The sequence below is a fragment of the Acinonyx jubatus genome, chromosome B3, assembly GCF_027475565.1.
Source record: "Acinonyx jubatus isolate Ajub_Pintada_27869175 chromosome B3, VMU_Ajub_asm_v1.0, whole genome shotgun sequence".
NCBI lineage: Eukaryota > Metazoa > Chordata > Mammalia > Carnivora > Felidae > Acinonyx > Acinonyx jubatus.
In genome coordinates this window covers 109,064,238-109,084,863 of record NC_069386.1, presented here as the reverse complement: position 1 = coordinate 109,084,863, position 20,626 = coordinate 109,064,238, and the positions used below count along the sequence as shown (strand labels likewise).

The window sequence follows — 20,626 nt, the reverse complement described above, 5'->3', positions numbered from 1 at the left end:
TTTTCTGTGTAATAAAGACATTTTTTCTTAGTATATATTCATATGACAGTGTAGGACTTTACTTCTGATGACCTCCGAATATGTACACACTCTACAGGCGTGTCTGCCTCACAATCCCAACCGCGGTATAGGTGCACAGGTGGATGGGCACATGATCCAAGAGCCGGCAGAACCTCCGGATGGCAGAGAAAACAAGCAATGATACCGCCTGTCTTTCAGGCACCTCTCCCTGGAGGCCTTGCATCTTGGGAACTCACAGGCCTTTTTCAGAGCAGTCCGCAGGCCCAGGGACATCACAGAGCAGGGCGCCAAGTCAAAAACTGGCTACCACCCCCTGTACAGATTCTTTAGCACCTCCATCCCGTGACCCTGCTGCTGCCTAAGTGGCGAGTTTTCCTTCCAACACATTTGGCTATGTGGAGCAGAGGAACAGTCAAGTTTGAAAAGTCTGATGGGCACCTTTTAACATTTTCCTTTTTCTTAACTTTTCTGAACTTACCTTTAAAAAAATTTTTTTTAATAAAAAAAACCCAAACAGATAGTGTTAACAAGTAAATAATGAAAAGTAAATCTCCTGCCCAAGCTGGCTTCCTAGTCCCTCTCACCAGCAGTGACCACTGTCAGTTTGTCTCCTCCTCTCTCTCTCTCTCTCTCTCTCCACACACACACACACACACACACACACACACGCACACACGCACACACGCGTGATTTACATTCTGCTTTCCCTCCCTTTTATAAGTGGGAGCAATTTTAATAATTGTAAATTAGTAATTTTAGTAAAATACTTTGGGAATGTCTTCTAGCTAACCCTAACAGACTGAGCACAAGCCCAATAAAATGAAAAGAATTTAAAAAGGGATAAACCCACAAGGGTAAAGAGCATAGGAGAAGATATGAATACAGACAGGAAATAACAAAATTTCGAAAGCCAGAAAAGGGGAAAGATAAGAACTAACGGACTTAACAGATTAGAGAAACCTAAACCAGCCCGGGGATAGGAGGCAACAGAAAGCAAGACGACATGCTCCAGTGCAAGGCCCAGGAACTAGAGGCACCACGATGCCTCAAGAAGTGGGATGAGTTGGAAACAAGTTAATTGGTTGCATATGTATATAGGAATCAATGAGACCTCTGGGTATGCAGCAGAGGACAGGAAGTTTCAGGAGTTTAATCAAGAGGATCTGAACTCCAGGATGTCCAGCACAGCAGAGCAGGAAGGAGGCACCACACTGAGCAGGGGATTAAGTGAGAATCTATAATCTGAGCACAAACACCCCCTACCCCTTTTCCTCCTACTAGTTTACAAAGCTGGCTGCCAACCTCATACCCCAACCAGTAATCTGGAAGATCCTTCTCAAGGGAAGCTGATAAGCCCAAGAGAAAAACCCAATGGGGTGAAAGGCTGAACCTAGCCTACTCTGGCACATGTAGCTCCCCATCAGCTTTTTAGCCCTTGGCTTCCAAATATGAATATGAGACATTTCAACAAAGTCTCTAATATGGAAGAGAGAGACCAAAACAGATGAACAAAAATACGTTGGAGAAATAATGTAGGGAACAGAAGGAAACTTTTTAAAATTGTATCTTTAGATAAAATATTATATGAAATAAAAACACTTTAAGAATAAAATGTGCCTGAAACAAGAACAGGAAAATATGTAAAAAAGAAGTATTCCTTTTATAAACGAGGATAAAATAAGCTCTGGAAATTTTAAAATAGAATGGCAGAAATAAAAACTCAACAGAAGGATTAGAAAATAAAAGGTAAGGGACTCTCCCAGAAAGTACAGTAAGAAAGATTAAGGGTTAAAAAATAGGCAAAAAATTATGAAAAATTAGAAGACTAATCCTACTGCTAGGAGGTTATAAAATGAGCAAACACTGAAAATAGAGGGAAAGAAATTATCAAAGAAATCATATTGTATAATAAAGATTCTGGAACTAAAGTATTTGCAATTCCAGATTGAAGATACATACTGAGTACCCAAAAAATGAAGAAAAAAAAAATCCGTATCATGGTTCATCAGCCTGAAGTTTCCAAACTTCAAGAATACAGATTCCAACAACTTCTAGGGAGGGGGATAAGGTGGGAAAGAGAAAAAGAGAAACAAAACCAAAACATACAACGGATTGGGAACACAATGGCACTGGGAGGCAGTAAAGCACAGTGGTTACCAAAACAGATTTTGGTCACCTAAATTCTTGTAATTCAGCTTAATATCAAATTAAATATCCCGCCATTTGACATTTAAGGAAACCATGACATGGAGAAGTGAAATAATTTGTCCAAGGCACAAAGCTAGTAAATAACAAGACTGGGATTCAAAGCAGAGTTTTCTCCTCCTGCAAATAACAGCTACAAGCTCTGGACACAATACACAGAAACAATTCCTGAGGGCTCAGCAGACTGACAAAAGGCAGGCAGATTCTGGTGGGGATTTAAAAGTTGGAGCAGACAACAGCAGGCAGGCAGTCTCTTCCCTTCCCTCCCCCTCCCCTATTTTTTGCTTCCCAGTTTGCCCTGAGGATGGCTGTGGGCCCCAGTGGTGGCAGCAGCAGGTCAGAGGGGTCAGTGGAAGGCAGCCGAAACTAATGGAAAGCCCACCATTTTTCTGATAAGAAGAACCAGGCTGAAAGAAACTAAGGAGGAGTACCAGAAAGAGCCAGAGAAGAAAAACTCCTAATTCCATATTTAAACTTCAACGAAGTTTCTACATGACTCCCAATCACACAGGTGCTGGGCAAAATGAGAGCAGCTTCTGACCCAAGAACTGATCAAAGAGCTGAACCATAGCCCAGTGCAGGTGTGACAATTCACAGTTTGCATCTAACCAAGTTGATTGCCTGCTTAAACAAAAACAACACTCTTTAGAGCAATCTAACAGAATCCAGTCTCTATAATGTAACATCATAATGTCCAAAACACAACCCTAAAATTACTTGACATATGCATAATCAGGGAAATGGGACATGCCAACTCCAAGATACCCAGATGCTGAAATTACCACACAAGAATTTTAAAGCGGATGTTATAACTATATATTTACCTCAGGGAAGTAGGAAAAAAAATATATACTTATAAAGAATAAAAAGATGGGAAATCTTAACTGAGAAACAGAAAGCATAAAAAAGAAACAAATCCACGCAGGTTAGCTCAAAAGCCTATACTTTCAATCTCTAAACTACCTTACCAATCTCTAGCTACCTTACTAGTGAGTATTACATATCAGGTCTTCAGCAGATGTTGGTTATTAGTATCATCAGCCTTTTTAACAATGACACTGGAAGCCAGAAGATAATGGAGCAACGCTAAAAAATTCTGAAGGATGTCAATTTATACAGTTTCCAATTTAGAAATCTCTCACCAAATAAACTATCAATCAAGTGTGAGAGTAGAATAAATAATCTTAATCTTAAAATAATGCATAATCTTAAAAATTCATCTCCCAAGTGCTCTCTTTTGGAATCTACTAAAGTATGTGCTTCATTAAAATGAGTAAGTAAGCCAAGAAAAAAGAGGACAGGGGCTTCAACAAAGGAGAGAAGTGAAGTGAATTTCATGCTGAAAGGAAGCTTCTGGATGCCTGCTGTGCAGCAAGCTGAGAGCAATCTGTCCAGACTGAAGCAGGAGAGCAGGGGGCTCCAGGAAGGATAACTCAGAAAACACACACACACACACACACACAGAACTGATACATCACTGAAAGTGTTTGTATTGAGAGTAACTTTATAGCTCTGGCAGAAAATCTGGGAATAAGTCCATGATCTATACATTTAAAAAAAAGAGGTAATGATTAATTCCAGGAAAATAAAAATTATGTAAGACAGTAAATCTGATCACATTTTACCATCTGATTTACCTGCAAACTATATTTTCACAGTAATAGGTACTACTTTGATAAGAATAAACATGTAAAAGACAAAATAATACAGCCTGGATATCAAGTACATAGGTATCTACTATACATTTTCCTTACTTGCTTTTAAATTATAAAATATTTGAAGCATCTAGGAAAGTCTAGCAAATATATAGAACATCCATGCATCTAACACCTAGCTTTAACTTAGCCATATGTGCTTCAAGTCTTTCTTTTATTTTAAAGAAATAAACCATTACAGATACAGCGGAAGTCTCCTGCAGAGATGTGTAAACTTCTCTTGATTTCATGTCCTCTGCTCTCCCCCCAGAAGTAACCGCCATCCTGAATTTGGTGTTTATTCTTCCCAGGCATGTTTTTATATTACCACATGTGATTCTTTCCATAAACAATATAGAATTATTGTGCATGTTTTCAAATTTTAAATAAATGTGCTAATCTGCATGTTTTAACATCCTTTATTTTAACTCAGTGTTGTTTTGGGGATTTATCCACATTGATGCATGTAGCTCTGCTTTGTTCATTTTAACCATGTGACCCTACCACACTTTACTTCTCCATCTCGTGCTTATGAACATTTAACCAGTTCCTGGGTTTCTGCTATTACAACCACGTCATATGTTTGTGTCTTTCATGCATATGTGTGAGTTTCTGTAGAAGTGGGATTGCTGGGGCATCAGCAAGGGCATCTTATTACCGAAATCCTCCCCGAACTGGTTAAATCCACTTAGATGCCCACAAATACTGCTCGCCCAAGGTTTTGAGCCTTGCCAATCCATACAATTACACAACACTGAAGAAAGTTCGGAAAAAAGGAAACTTTTACTGTATGTTTGAAATGCACAATCCTACAACCCTAATCCATCTCCTGTCATTTTATATTCCCTTCCATTCCTTTTTCCACTTTCTTTACTTTTTCAGAATCTTGACCACCTGCTTTCTAAGAGGCCAGGACAGACCCCAGCATCTCTCACCTCGCTATCCATTCGGCGGTGCCCTCAAAGAGATCTGGGGTGATGATGTTGGTCAGAGAAGCCACGGAAGCAGCACAGTATGCACTTCTGTTAGGATGGAAACACACGGGGACAACGTGAGGCTTTAAGAAAGGGATGAAATAAGGTTCACGGAGCTTCTCAGGCGGGTTGCCCTCTGCTTGGTAAACTGTAACCACCTCCTGTCCTCACTCTTGGCACACGGTCAGTCCTCCTGGGTCTCCAACTGAGAGGTGTGACATTCTATTTGGATAGGGCTGCTCACAGCGTGGCTTCAGTGAAAGAACATGACATTCTAGTCTCCCTACCTCCACATGGTCAAATCTACATCAGAGGAAATAATAGCCAAAGTGAATTTAGCTCTTTCAAAGACCTCCAATGGTTCCCAAACTTCCACGGTGTCATTCAAGTATTTCTGATACGCTCATTTATTGAGATGTCTGTCATGTTTTAGATCCAGGATTTCTGTTTATAGCATGGACACATTAAAGGTTAACTATATATTTTTTCTGCAACAGACACTCCAAAGCAGGGCACCAAACCCTAATGGCCAGAAACAGATGAGTCCACTCAGATACTTTCCTTAGGCCTTTAAAGGGAGAGAAGCGCTTTGATTTCAAGCAGTACAGACACCAGTACAGACACACACACACATTTTTAAATGAAAAAGAAAGAGGGGCGCCTGGGTGGCTCCGTCGGTTAAGCGTCCAACTTCGGCTCAGGCCATGATCTCACGGTTCGTGAGTTCGAGCCCCGCATCAGGCTCTGTGCTGACAGCTCGGAGCCTGGAGCTGCTTCAGATTCTGTGTCTCCCTCTCTCTCTCTCTCTGCCCCTCCCCTGCTCACGGTCTGTCTCTCTCTGTCTCTCAATAATAAATAAATGTTAAAAATTTTAAAAAGAAAAAGAAAGAGAACGTCTTTTTTTTTTTTTTTTTAAATGTTATCCTACTTGATTTGGAATAATTCTTGCCACTCTGCCCTGCCAGCCCTAATTCTTCCCAGGACACATCTTATTTCAGCTTCTCCCTCTACTATCGAATATAGCTACAAACTGTCTTTTCTTCCCTTCTATGCCCTTTTCCAATGTCCAGCATCTCAGCTCCATTTTACACTGAAGACAACTGTTTGTTTTAATTCTGCATACAGATCCTGTTTCTAAGGGCTCCTAAGGAATACAAAAGGAAGGAAAGAGAAGGGTCTAATGTCCGTTATTGTTCAATATGGACACGCTCCTAAGCCGAACTTACAGAGGTATTCCAAAAAGAAATCTCTGCAGAAGCTGCAAGCCCTATTGTGCGACTAGCATCTTTATCAGCCCGCTCATGCTGGCCACAGCACAGCAGAGGCTGAGTTACCCCGGCAGGCCTCAGAAGCACACCAGAGTCCCCCATGCCAAACGTTCTCATCTGCCATAAGCTAACTTCAGAGGCCTGAGCTAATTTCTTTCAGCGTTTCAGCCTCTCAGAGGGGTTTCACAGCATTTGCTCCTGACCCCTAATGGAACCTCTGAGGTAGGGAGGTGGCCAACAAAGTAGTTTCCTTCTCACAAAGGGAAGAACTGAGATGTGAAGCCAGCAGCCACAAGTCCCCCACTGAAAAGGGGAGGGAACAAACACACCTTTTTCATGCAGTTTCTTCCTCTCTCCACCCATCTGCTCATCACATCTCTCAAATTTGTCCACTCCTCTCCATATGCTCTGCTGTCCCCCAAATCCAAGTCACCATTACCTGGGTCAATCTCCTGCCTGGTCTTTCTCCATCCATCCCTGAAACCGGAGGACTTTTACTAAAACACCACAATCTCTTCACTGCAACTGGAGAAGTTGTCATAAAATACAAAACCAGATCAAGTCACTCCCTACTTAAACCTAGTCCGTGGCTTTCCACTGCTCTTAAAATAAACTCCCTAGCTCTTAAGAAGATCCCAGGACCCCTCAGTCTGGTCCCAGCCTGTTCTTCCAGCCTCACTTCTACTGACCCCCATGCCTTCTGTACTTCAGCAACACTAAACGGCTTTCTCGAACACACTCTTGAACACACTCCCTGTCACCTCAACTTCTGCAAATGCTGGGTCCCTGTCTCCCTACTATCCTCAAAGAATGTTCCAAGTTACAAAACCTGGATTAGGAGGGCAGTAATAAATAATTACTCCTTTCTTAAGAACCGGGAAAAAATCGTACTTGCTAGGAATTCACTACAATCTGATTATCGGCAGCCCTCCAGTGCCATAAACACTTGAATAAGCTCATCCCAGACACTATTAGGAGCTGTGACAGACAGGAAAGATCAAGAGACTCCTCTGTCTAAGCCAGGATAAGACATGCTAGCCTCCAGATGCCCATCACTGCTGCTTCTCTCCAAGTCAAACCCAGTCAACAAGCACTCTGGAGTCCTGGCTGACACTTTTAGGCAAAGGACAATTAAATAACAAGCAAGAAATGATGGGAATTGGGGTACTAGGAACCAAGCAAAGCACAGAAGCGTTCACATCTCTGAGTCTACGCAAGTGGAGAGCATGGCTGGAACAGAGCATATTACTGGAAGAGCGTAGGTACAGGGTTCCTTGATGGCACAGATCAATTCTAGTAGAGAAGTTTCCGAGCATTTGTCTAGCAGATATAAATAAGAACACAGAAAAAACTGGAGCTAGAACAACGAAATTAGAAAATAATTGTATCTGAAAAGGTATGTGATATAATGCCAAAGCAATCTTGCTTTTGTCTAATAATTTCAGAAATTTTAAAAAAGCTAAATTTCGAGACTGTGCACACTCAGTTGTACCATCTGTAGAACAGAAATGAAAATGTAGTGTCTTTTGGTTGCGGGGGTGAGACAACGTATAGCTTTTTCCTTAAGGAAGAGTCAATTAAGGGGTGCCTGGGTGGCTCAGTTGGCTGAGCATCTGACTTTGGCTCAGGTCATGATCTCACAGTTCGTGAGTTCGACACCTGTGTCAGGCTCTGTGCTGACAGCTGGGAGCCTGGGGCCTGCTTCCAAGTCTGTGTCTCCTCTCTCTCTCTGCCCCTTCCCTGCTCACACTGTCTCTCTCTCTCTCTCAAAAATAAAATAAACATTAAAAAATTTTTTAAAAAGAGTCAACTGAATACTGTTTTTCTTCATTAGTTATATTGGCTTTGTTGGCATTTTCAGGGTTTAAAAACACAAGACAACAGGTCCCAAAGGGAGTCACTTATGCTGAACTCCACATCTTAATCAGTTTCAGTTCCCCAGAAATGAAATCTTAAACCAGCCAATCAGGAATCACCTGATGAGCACTACTTAGGTCACTGGCCTGACAGAACCCTGCTGCCTCCTAAAGAAAAGTAACCTTGCAATAACTGGCCCACTTTTTTTGCCTAATATAACTTCCTTTTCCCACTCCTTTCTGCCTATAAAAATCTCTCATTTTGTATAGGTCCGCAGAGTACATTTCTATCTGCTAGATTACATGCTGCCTGATTAGAATAGATTTTTGCTCAAACTCTTACATTAAAAAAAAATATGCTTCAGTTTGTGTTTACAACAGATATTGGGATATTATGATATAATAAGAACCATACACAGTAAAACCTTGGATTGCGAGTAACTTCTTCTGCGAGTGTTCCCGCAAGACGAGCAAACATGTCTAATAAATTTTAATTTGATAAACGAGGGATGTCTTGCAATACAAGTAGTACGTGACGCCAGATGTCACAGGATCACAACTGAGCCAATGGTTCTTGAAATTCGCTTTGACATACAAATGCTTTGGATTACAAGCATGTTTCTGGAATGAATTATGCTCTCCAACCAAGGTTTTACTATACTGGTTTTCTCCCAGATTCCTGGAACAAAGCTCCTAAAACCCTTGGAATTTCCTGAGTGACAGGGGTGATAGGAGAGTCTTCAGTTATTCATAATAACTGCATCTGGGTGGCTCAGTTGGCTGAGCATCTGACTTTGGCTCAGGTCATGACCTCACGGTTTGTGGGTTCGAGCCCCGCGTCGGGCTCTGTGCCTGGTCAAGCACACCTGAGTTATGCTAATGACGTGATTCCTGGAGGATGGACTGCCTGCCAAAGTAACTGACCACATCATCAGAGGGTTGGAACTTTCAGCATCATCGCCCCCCTGACGAGAGGGGCTGCAGACTGAGTTAATCACCAATGGCCAATGATTTCATCAATCATGTCTACACAATGAAACTCCCATAAAAACCGTAAATGCAGGTATTTGGGGAAGCTTCCAGGTTGGTGAATGCATCCATGTACCTGCCAGGAGGGTGGCATACCCCAGCCTCACGGGTACAGAAGTTCCTGCGCTTTGGACCCTTCTCGACCTTGCCCTATATACCTCTTCAACTGGCTGTTCATTTGTATCCTCTATAATATCCTTTGTAATAAACCAGTAAGTAAAGTGCTTCCTTGCATACTGTGAGCCATCCTAGCAAATTATTGAACCTGAAGAGGGGGTCATGGGAACCTCTGATTTGCAGCTAAGTCAGACAGAAGCGTGGGTAACCTGGGGACACACTACTTGTGACTGGCATTTGAAGTGGGGGTGATCTTGTGGGACTGAGCCCTTAACCTGTGGAATTTGAGTTAAATCTAGTTAGTTCATGTTAGAATTATTTAACATGAGGGAAAAAGCACCTGTTTGGTGTTGGAAGTGTTGTAAGAAACAGTTTTTCCAGTGAAGAACTTATTTTAGGTTCAAATAGACACATTACATGTTTTTTTCTCCCCCTTTACTTTCGAACCAATGGTTAACCCAGAAAATTAATCAACTTGTGTAGAAGCTAAACACATTTACAAATAAGGCAATAAGATGGCTTTGCTATAGAAAGCTCAAAAACACATATTTCTCTAAGGATTTGGTATAAAACCTCAGTGATCCACCGCCTTTGAGAAATGACTCAGTGAATTTCGTATATGCTTCACCAATCTCTCACCAGATGAGTGAGCTTCTTGTGGGGTATGTTGGACAATTCTAGAGTAAAATAATAATTTTGGGCCAACTGGTTCCAATCAGTTACTGAAACTCTGTTTCGCTGCACTCTACTGGCCCCCCAAAATTTTTGCACCTCCCAAAGCAATTCTCATTCAGGTGATAAACATTCTCCCAAGTTCATCAAATTCATTCAGAAAATATTTACTAAGTTCCTACTGGGCTTCCTTCTCCCTTCCTATCCCAGAGAGGTGAAAGATTGTATTACACTATACCGTTATTATATATTATGTATGGTATGTCATTTTATACCAACCAAATATGTTTTTGATTTTTAAAATAAAAGCATTTGATTTTGTTCCTGTCTTGCTTATATTCTGACACTTACATAAAAGAGGTCAAGTGACAGTGACACCTGAGGACATCTGTGTCATGTTTGCAATGATTATGAGCGTGTCACTGACACGCCATTCTACGTCATTCTGTGAGACAAAGCAGCAGCTTTTCCATGTTCTTCCTTGGGTTTGGCATCTCTAATGACAGAGAAGATCTAGAATCTACTGACACAGTGGCCTGAGGAAAACCCCACTCACCTCACATCCACCTCACCTCCAACGTGCATGAGAAAAGAGCCATCAGGTTGCTTCAACGAGTACAAATACTGAAGAAGCTTCTCTCTGAGACACAAACAGGGGAGAGGGAGGAGACAGCAATGGTCAGTGCAGCAGCAGCAGGCGGGGACCCTTTGGGGGTCCGGCACTGCTGGCTTTGGCTGTACCTGTTAATGACGTCATAGGCTTCCTCGGTGCCAATGATGCATAGTGCATTGACTGCTGCATACGTGGGTGCAAGGTGTGGGTACTGGCCAGGGCCCCCTCCAAAGCCACCTTCTGGACTTTGACACAGCTCCAGGAACTGACACACGCTAGGTATACAGCCAAAGGGAAAAACAAAGTCAGAGAACATTCATTTCAAAACACCAGACTCCACCAGAGTCTATGCCTTTTCCAATGTACCCCCCTTCCCTCAAAAGGGAAAAAAACCTCTCCTCCCACTTCCTGAACACATATTGAATATAATTAACCTTTGAAAAGGGCCTCTCTGCCCTATTTTGAATGCCCATCTTTCTGAGTTTTGTGTTTAAGCACCTGTCTAACCATAAAGCAAGGGATGTAAGTCAAGCAGAAACAAATAGACTTTCATGGGATTGGGATTAAGTCTCATACTTCTTGACCAAATTCTTCCCATACTTTTCACTCAGTTTACCACCCTGGATCTGTGGAACCAGCCCCTTCTCCTTGCCTTTGGGGTCTCCCCCAGGCTTTGAATTTTGCCCAAACTGTGGTGGTGCCCAACTACTTCTTTCTATGCTAACCATTCTGGTCTAGAGACACCACCTAGGCTTACCCAGAATATTTAAAGAGAGGTCTTCTCACTCCCATTGCCCCTAAGCCCCAGGGGCTTCTGACTTTTCTTCCTACCGCCACCAAGAAACCAGCTTTTCATGGATTCTGCCCCCACAGTTAGGAGAGCGAAACAGAAGTGGGCTTCTGTCACGCTCATGCCAAATGTGGCAAACTGCGGCACTGCTGACTCATATGGTAAAAATGCATCCTGGCCTGTAGGCTTTTGGGGAATTTTTCACACTAATCTACAGAAGCTCCAGTTTCCTCACTGAGGGAAACTGTTTATTGAGGGTTTGCCTCCAAGCATGGCATCAGGTTGCCCAGAAGTTACATTTTTGCCTTAGGTCAAACCAAGGGAGCCCCTATTTATCCGAGGTCCTCTGAAGTTCACCAGGAAGGGGTGCCCCAGGAAAGCCCTGGTCATCACGCTCTCTCCCCACAGCTCAGCTGGGCTCACTGGCTTCCTGTTAGGACAAGCCTCCATTTAAGAGAACACGTTGGAAATCTGTGCCCTAGTGCTCAGGCAGCCTTCTTTTCTTGGACTCCGTCATCTTATTCTTTCTCATCTACTGCAGTCAGAGAGGCCAAACAGAGTCTAGTGAATCTCCACTAGGACACAAGTTTACTATTGCTTTTCCACATCATATCTGATTACTTGATTTCAGACCTTCCATTATCTGGCAGCGACGGCAATAAAAAATGCTGCTGACTCACTGCTGGGGTCCTGAAGCTTTCCCGGGTCTCAAAAACAATACTCATTCCCTTGTACCTGCACCTGCAATTTTACTACAGGAAACACAAGGACTGAAGCTGAAGTTGATCATCAGAGAAGAAAGACAGTTCTGTGGCCTATTTGCAACAGCAATTAATTTTCATGGAGAAAATTAATTTGTCCCTAACATATTTTCCAAACCTTCATCAATTCATATCCTATTTCCTGGAAACAAATAGCTAATGAACTCATGTCCTGACAAAGGTTGGCTGCGCTAGCATGCAGAAAGTTCTCTGTATCACAAAAACAAAAGGTTTTAGTTGATATAAAACTTAAGAGCACATTTAAAAAAATGAAAAGGATAAGAGTCACCTAGTTACCCATTCTCTTTCCCAGTTCCTAAGATAGAATCCTGCCAAATGCAACATCCCAGACCCTGTAGCCTAAGGTCTGATGAACTGGGATCTGAATGTACCAGACACCTTTAAATCATTCCTCGATGCCAACCTTCCTCAGCTGATATGTGGCATCTGACTGGCCGTGGGGCTATGCTGGGGAGCAGGGCTGGGCTTTTCTGGACTCTGAGACGCTTCCATATTACAGAACATTCTGCTCCAGAGGCTTTCCAACTAACACCTTAAGGAACTGGCAAACTGACCATGAAGCTGCCAGCCGTCATTAGCAGAGTTCTCAGCAACTCTGAAAACCAAAATGTGAATGAGACTTCTACTATCAAAAGGGGAAGGAAAAACTTATCTTAGAGACCAGAAATTCACCAACTAGTAAAAAAAAAAAAAAAAATTCACAAGCAGGAGACATGGTGCAAACACGAAGAGCAGTCGACTTTGTAAAGAGCATGCGTTATGCAGTATTTTGTCACACGACTAAAAGATCTAGCAGATCTGTGTTCTTTCAAGTCAGCAAGGCATTTTGTTCTAGCAAAGCGGGAAACTATCTTTTATATTAGGGATTTCCAAACCCAAAATGTGTGCATCACAAACATGGGAGAGCTAATAGAGAAAAGAGAGGCCCAGGCTTCTTGAAACAGGAACAAGCCTGGGCCTCTGTATTTTCACCAAATTCCCAGATGACATGTGTACACACAAAATTTGAGAACCACAAGTCTTGGCTGAGCAATTAGAATCACTTGGGGGATGTTTTTTAAAACCCAATGCCCAGGTCACACCCAATACCAATGAAATCAGGATCACTGAGGGTGAGACCCAAGTGGCCACAGTTTTTTTTTAATTCCCATGTGACTCCAATGTACAGCCAAGTATCAGTGCCTCTCAAACTTGAGTGCACATGGAAATCACCTGAGAACCTGCTGAACTGCAGTTCTGGCTCAGAAGGGCTGGATGGGCTAGAAAGTCAGTGCTTTCAGCAAGCCCCAGTTGATGGCAATGCCACTGGTGTGGGGAATCACATTTTTGGTAGCAATGTGAAAGATCTGTGCTGTCCAATAGGTAGTGACAAGCCACGTGAGGCTATTTAAATTTTAAATTTAATTACGTTTAAGAATTGATTTAATGTTTAGCTCCTCAGTCATACAAGCCACACTGCAACTGTTCAATAGCTACACGTCCCTAGTGGCTACCACAGAATAGAGGACATTTCCATTGTTGTGGAAAGTTCTCCTGAACACCAACACTCTATCATTCAACTATTAAAAAGTATGTAAAACCTATAAGAAGATCAAGTTCAAAGCAAGAGTATCAATGATTTACTTCTAAGGAGTTACTCGGACTTTCAGGTGATGGCTGAAGATTATGGGCATTACTGTCACCAACTTGAATGAAGTACTCAAAACGTGTACAGAGAACAAGCAAAATAATACAAAAGGAGCAGAGAAACACCGCCAAGGTGAGAATTAAAGTCCGGAATAATATAAGACAAATCAGAAGCACATAAGAATACAACAAATGAAACAAGTACAAGTAATAAATAACATACTCAGGGATGGCAGGAGTGGGGAGGAGTACGGCATATCAATATACAACGGGAAAGGACTAGGAATACAGGAGAAAGAGGACCAGAGATTAGGACCCATGAGTTGTGGACAAAAACGACAACACTTAAGAGCACCATAAACGCAGCACTGGTCACAACTGTATTTGGCTCAAACCTCCATTTTCCAACTAAAAGGAGGCTCAGGTTAGAATTATAAAAACACAGGTGCCTCGGTGGTTCAGTTGGTTAAGCGTCCGACTCTTGATTTTGGCTCAGGTCATGATCTCACGGTTCGTGAGTTTGAGCCTGCATCAGGCTCTGCACTGTCAGCGCACAGCCTGCTGGCATCCTCTCTCTCCCTCTCTCTGCCCCTCCCCCACTTGCTTGCATGTGCTCTCTCTCAAAATAAATAAATAAACTTAAAAAAATAATAACTGTAAAAATGGCCAAATATTAAAAGGCTTAATATTACAGGCAACCACCACCATGAGGAAGCTACCCAGCAAAATACCTCAGGTATACAGGAGCGCCTGGGTGACTCAGTTGGTTGAGCATCTGACTTCGGCTTAGGTCATGATCTCAAGTCTTGTGGGTTCAAGCCCCACATCTGGCTCTCTGCCGACAGCTCAGAGCCTGGAGCCCGCTTTGGATTCTGAGTCTGCCCCTCCCCCACTCACACTGTGTGTATCACTCTCTCTCTCAAAAATAAATACTAAAAAAATTTTTTTTAAGTTTAAAAAAATACCTCAGGTATACAAAGGGTAGGTACGCAAACTTTCTGGTAGAGAAACAAACACTGAAGCTAGTTTGCAGCAGCAGAATTTAGAGAAGATTTAAGAAAACCTCCAGCACCACAGTAAGTTACCATGGACAGACTGAAGGCCGAGAACAAGTTAGAAAGATCACAGCTTTGGGAAAGGAATGGTCATCCTTGAGCAGGACGGCTTGCGGAGAGATGCCAATAGAAGATGGATGCATGGACATCCAGCTTCCTCTAGTACTAAGGCTTTTGAATTTCATACCATAAAACAACTCCAGCTTAGTACGAGGGAGAGAAGAGCTCCTTCCCTAGCAGAGCACAGCAGTGAGCAGGTGGAAATGACAGGCTCCTCACCGATTCTAGGAGGCGGGAGCCGCCCATGGAGTCTGACACATTGTCTGACTCCATCAAGCACAGTCATCCTCTGGAAGCTGCTGTTCTGGAGGTAAGGTCAAGTCTAAAGTTGGTTATTGTAGAGCAGAGTTTCTCCACCTTGGCACTCTGATATTTTGGACTGTGTGGTTGTTCGTTGTGGGAACTGTCCTGTGGAGGAAATCTGGGAGCACCCCTGCCCTCCTCTACCTACTCGACACCAGGAGCACCTGGCCAAAAAAAAGCCCAGAACGCAGAGGACGAGGTAAAGTATCTTCACAGAAAGGTAAGGCAACAAATTACATTTAAAAATTAAAAGGAAAAATATTTGAAGAGCTATTCAGGGGATCAGCTACGAATAACTTTTTGAAGGGGAAATAGCAAAACAGTGACACACGAAAATTTAAACTAATGAACATTTGGAAAAACTTTATAAGCAGAAAAGTCTTAAAACAATGAAGTTAAAGACAATTTTTAGATCTTACAGAAGCTAGAAAACTAACTTCAACAATGCAGCGGTCTCCCTGTGATTTCACTTTACTCTGTGTGTTATGTTACGGTACTTTTCAATAACGAAGCATGGGATTCTCATTAAAGGACGCTTCCTTCCTTCCGTTAAAATCATTAACAAATGTACTTAGTTTGGTACCAAAATATCAATTTATTTCAGGTAAACATACATATCAATTTGTGGATACAACCTCTTAGAGAGGCAAGCTACGTTCCTACCTATGAATATGTTGTTTTTGAAAGATCTGAGACCAGCAGTAAAAACCTGGTCTTGCTGGCTTCTCTTAACAGTCACAGTAGCTGAGAAAGTGATTTTGTCCACTAGAGGGAACTCAGCTTGCCATCTTGTTCCCTAAACAGAAGCGCAAAGGTGAACGAAATAGGAGAGAGAAATGTGTGTGTATGTGCGTGTCACCTGCACTAAGTGGCAGAGTGGGGAAAGAAAAGGGCAGGAAAATAATAAAACTCCAGAGCTAAACTCTGCACCTTAATAGTTATATGAAGAAGAAGGGGACAGAAAGCTGACCATATTTTCAAAGCATTTCCTTTCTCTGTGCAAAATACATCCGATATCAGAGAGTCTTTTAAAAATCCCAGCATTTTTACAGAAATCATTAAGATTTCTCCTATCTTACTAAAAATAGTTCATTTCCTTATAGGTCAGAGCTACTAGGCTCTGTTGATAACAGATATTATCTGGACCTAGACTGAACTGTCTGCTAGGCATGAAACAAAATACATTGTTGTTGGAAAGCCTAAGTAATTCTTTAAAAGTCTGTTAAATCAGAAGAACCACACGTAAAGATTTTAAGGCAGCTGTGAAAGCAGAAATTCTTACGTCATTCACTACCAACTGGTTCGTGAAATTAGAACAAAGTAGCTTTTTAGTTTTAAAACATTCTTTTAAGTACAAAAACAATAAATAAAGTTTTAGAACATGGAAATAGGCTTAGGAAAAAAAACAGAAGAAAATTCACCTTTAACTTCACCATCTAGAAATAACTATTGCCAAGTGTGTATATACCTTTCTGGTTTTCTCTATGCATATAACCAGCCATATATACATATATGCATACATATATATGGCTGGTTATATATTATATATTATATACATGTATTATATATATTATATATTTTATATATTTATATATTTTTATATATTTATATATTATATGTATATTATATTTTTATTATTGTATATTTATGTATATATATATATTTTTTTTTTTTTTAAGAAAAAGAGTGCATTAATGGGGGATCGGGACAGAGGAAGAGAGGGAAAAGAGAGGGAGAGAGAGAGGGACAGAGAGAGAAAGAGAATCTTAAGCAGGTTCCTCGCTCAGCACAGAGCCTGACTGGAGCTCCATCCCACGACCCTAGGATCATGACCTGAGGTGAAATCAACAATTGGATGCTCAACCGACTGAGCAACCCAGGCGCCCCTAACCAGCTATATTTTTAATCTACAGAAGTTGAATCTTTTTAACTATCTATTTTCACTTTATTCATGGGTATCTTTCTATGTAAATACATGCATTTTTATATACAAATATATACTTCATATGCATTTGATTTTTATTAAAGTAAAATCGATAAACAACATTGTGTTAGTTTAGGTGTACAACAAAGCAATTCAGTATTTGTACATACTGTGAAATGACCACTATAATAAGTACAATTAACATCGTCAAGTTTTTAAATGGCTGCACAGTATTTCACTGTATGTATTGTACCATATTTTACTTAAACTTCATATACACTTTAACACATCCCTACTGTTGATGTTTAGGTTGTCGCTAGTTGTTCACTGTGAAAAGCCCTTTCAAGGGGGCCCTCTCTTCCTACCTGATGTTGCCACGATAGCTGCTCTGACACTTATTTCCTCAGCAAAGTCTCACCTATCAAACACTAGGTATACAACCTAGAAAGAAACTCAAAATCGATGCTGACCCCAGTTTGACCTGAGTGCTTCCTCTTCAGCAACTACGTCCTCCTCGGGGGCCCACCTATACTTCCCTCTTCCAGAATCTTCCATCGCTTTTTTTCTTCTCTCGTGTACGACTCTCGCATTTCCCCTAGTGTGCATCCTGATTGTGTATGTGTGGGGGAGAAATTTTCTAAACAATCCACAACCCCCAACTGGTATTTCAAAAACACATGGGCCTTTATTTTGACAATTAAATTCCTGTTATTGCAGAAACTGTGTCCAATTCTACTTCCAGAGCCAGAAGCACCCAGGCTTGCAGCAGCCGCATGATGAGGACAATGCATATTTTTCCTCTCTCTGAGAAAGCTCCGTACATATCACAGGGGTTAATGGTCTAATTCTTCATTATCTTCCCTATCCATAGTCATCACAAGACACCCTGCCCAGGAAGGCAAGAATGAGAGGTTATTGTTAAGGCAGAACGAATGACACAATGTGTGGTTCTGTTCTTCTGACCTGACAGTGTGACCCCAGGCAGGGGCAGGGGGACCGGGGGGGGGGGGGGGGGCGGGCCTGGACTAGCCTGCACGCACCCTTGCACGGCTGTCACTGGTGCTGTGGAAAAACGGACCTGGCTCGCGGGCCTTTCCTCCCAGACTCCTCTCCTTCAGGAGCAACAGGGGAGCAGGTGAACTCAAGATGCCTCCAAGGGAACGTGCTTATTCTCAGTGAGACCTGGAGCATTAGATTCCATTCCTGGCTGCCCTTTCCCACCCCAGGTATCCCTAAAGTTTCTTCTTTAAAGTATAAATTGTGATGAGCTTCTAGGGATGAGGTGCCACACTCATTCCCAGAACACCATCTGCACCAGCAGTTTGGGAAGAATCTTAGTTGCTTAGATCTCTACTCATAAATCAGAAGTTTGAGAATATTCTGAGTCAAGGCATTTGGGCACCAAGGGTGTAACCCATCTAGGACATCAAGAGCTACACTATCCCCCAGGCACTGGTGAAGGGGGATGTCTATGGAGGTGTTTATGAAAGGCAAAGGCATTTTTGCTTATTGGCTTGGCACATGCTTCCTCACAGAAGCTATTCAAATGCATACTGTACTTTCTAGCAAAATCACGTCTCTCAGAATTGATGATGAGGAATTTTCTCCAAGACCAGAGCAAGAGCCAAAAGAAAAGGCCACAGAAGAAACCAGAATCCTTCTCTTGGGAGTTCAAAGTCTTGTTCTACCCACGAGCTCACAATAGGCTTCTAGAGTGGAGGAGTTTCAGGAAGTTACTGGGGTCAAGAGGAGGGCAAGGATTTCTTTGTAGCATGATGTGTCTTTCATTCAAAATCAATAAAACAGAAACAAAACACAAGGAACCCCCCAACTCAAAACAGAATTTCAGAGAACAGCCCAGCTTCCCTGACGCCAGACTCACTCTGTGGCCACCATCTGGGGGATGGGTTCATCTAGTAGCTCCAAGCTGTGCAGAATCCAGTAGCAGAGCCATGGGCGGCTGGCATCCAGACACTGTGAAAGGCACAGGGGAGAAAACACACCCCTTGTTCAGAATCATTCCAAGATGCTGCTGACAAGGCAACATCTGTCTCACCCCAGCAGCTTAGAAAGGGGGAGGAAGGCACCCTATGAACAATAAATGAATGAAGGACACTTTGCTTTGTGGCCCCAGCCAGCAGCTGAAATGAACACATGTGCAGAAAGGACAATGGGACAAAGAAGTTTACCTTGCCCCCACTGGGTCCTTCCCTGATAGGCACCTAAGGAAGGCTGAGCAGAGGAGTGCCCACATGCTGGGAAGTTAAGTGATGCTGTCTTCTCAGTGCAGACCCAAGTCGATATAAACTCTCAGAAAGGGATTTCCTGGGATTAACTCACTCACTGATTCAACAAATATTTAGCATGTCCTTGTGTGGGCCAAGCATTGCATTAGATACTGCGGGCAAAATAATGAATAAAATTCAGTTTCTACTGTTGAGGTTCTTCGGATATAGAATGTGTGTGTTTATCTGCAGAGGAAGAGGGCTCTGGACAGATGCATTTAAGCACAAGTTACCTTATCGCTTTACGGAACAAGATGGCACATATCACATGTATACATGTACCTGAATAACAGTATATGCTGTAATGGGCAGAAGCAGAGTCCTGAGGGAGCACATGAAGAGCCTAATTCTGCCTGGGGGGTTGGGAAAGGCTTCCCAAGGTCATATGTGAACAGCTTTGGATCCTGATTCAACCCACAAACCTGTACTGAGCATTCAAGGCTAGGCAGGCAGGTAGTATTATTATTCCAGTTTTCCAGATTAAAAGTTATATAAATAAGGTCCAGAGAGATGAACTTTTTCCAGATTACAAAGACATCAAATGTCAAAGCTGAGACAGGAAGTCAGGTTTTTGGGACTCCCACACCAGTGCTCTTTCCAGTGGCCCAAGCTGCCCCCCTCATAAATGTGCTGACCATTCTGGCTGTGGTGAGGCCGCCACCTGGGGAGCAAGTGGTGTGGTTCTGGCCTGTCTGGGTTGCAGTCCCAGCTCTTCCGCTTACAGTTATGTGCTTTTGAGCAATGACTTAATCTTCCTAGGCCTGTTTCCTTATCTGTAAGAAATACTCACCTACCTCACCTAGTAGCTGTGAGGCTTAAATGAGATAAGGCATGGTAAGCTTTCAGCCCTCTGTTCAACTGTTCCCTGGTACGGTATTAATTGTATCAGGGCTGACTGCACCCTAACTACAGAAGACTCACAGCAAAGATTGAAAATGTTGAGCCAAGGCCAAGTCTAGCCCGGGGACCTGTTCTGCTTGTTCCCTGTAGCGTGTTGTTTTTTTCATTAGAATTAGTTGCAACATTTAAGCATTGGGAGATTCACACAGAAATCTGGCTTCATTTGAAAAAAGCGAGAGAGAGAGAGAGAGAGAGAGAGAGAGAAATCTGGCAAGCCTGGGTCTGCGTTCCTGGATAGCAGCACCTGGCAGCAACAGAGGAAAAGCACAGGGCCTTTGGTTTGCCTCAGTCTCCCTCCCACCCGCCCACTTCTCATATTTATGCCACCTGCTTGGGTCTACCGGCATTTCAGTTGGACAGTCCCTGCTGCAAATAATCAAATGTAGACCCCCAAATAAAAAGCAAATGAAAAGCAAGGCTGCTGTGTGTAAAGTAAGGCAGAAAGACTGGGG

The 20,626-nt window shown here is 42.4% G+C and overlaps 1 protein-coding gene across 5 annotated transcripts in view; it reads right to left on the bottom strand.

The window, feature by feature from the left end:
* FNTB (farnesyltransferase, CAAX box, beta) overlaps nucleotides 1-20,626 on the bottom strand; it is a 77,175-nt gene that overhangs the window by 28,672 nt on the left and 27,877 nt on the right. For all 5 annotated transcript variants that reach the window (XM_053224564.1, XM_053224566.1, XM_053224565.1 and 2 more), the window contains exons 4-7: nucleotides 18,872-18,963; nucleotides 10,578-10,724; nucleotides 10,393-10,476; nucleotides 4,856-4,942 (exon numbers count right to left, since the gene is read on the bottom strand). In XM_053224564.1, the coding sequence (XP_053080539.1) occupies nucleotides 4,856-4,942; nucleotides 10,393-10,476; nucleotides 10,578-10,724; nucleotides 18,872-18,963 (410 nt within the window). The remainder of the gene's footprint in view (nucleotides 1-4,855; nucleotides 4,943-10,392; nucleotides 10,477-10,577; nucleotides 10,725-18,871; nucleotides 18,964-20,626) is intronic.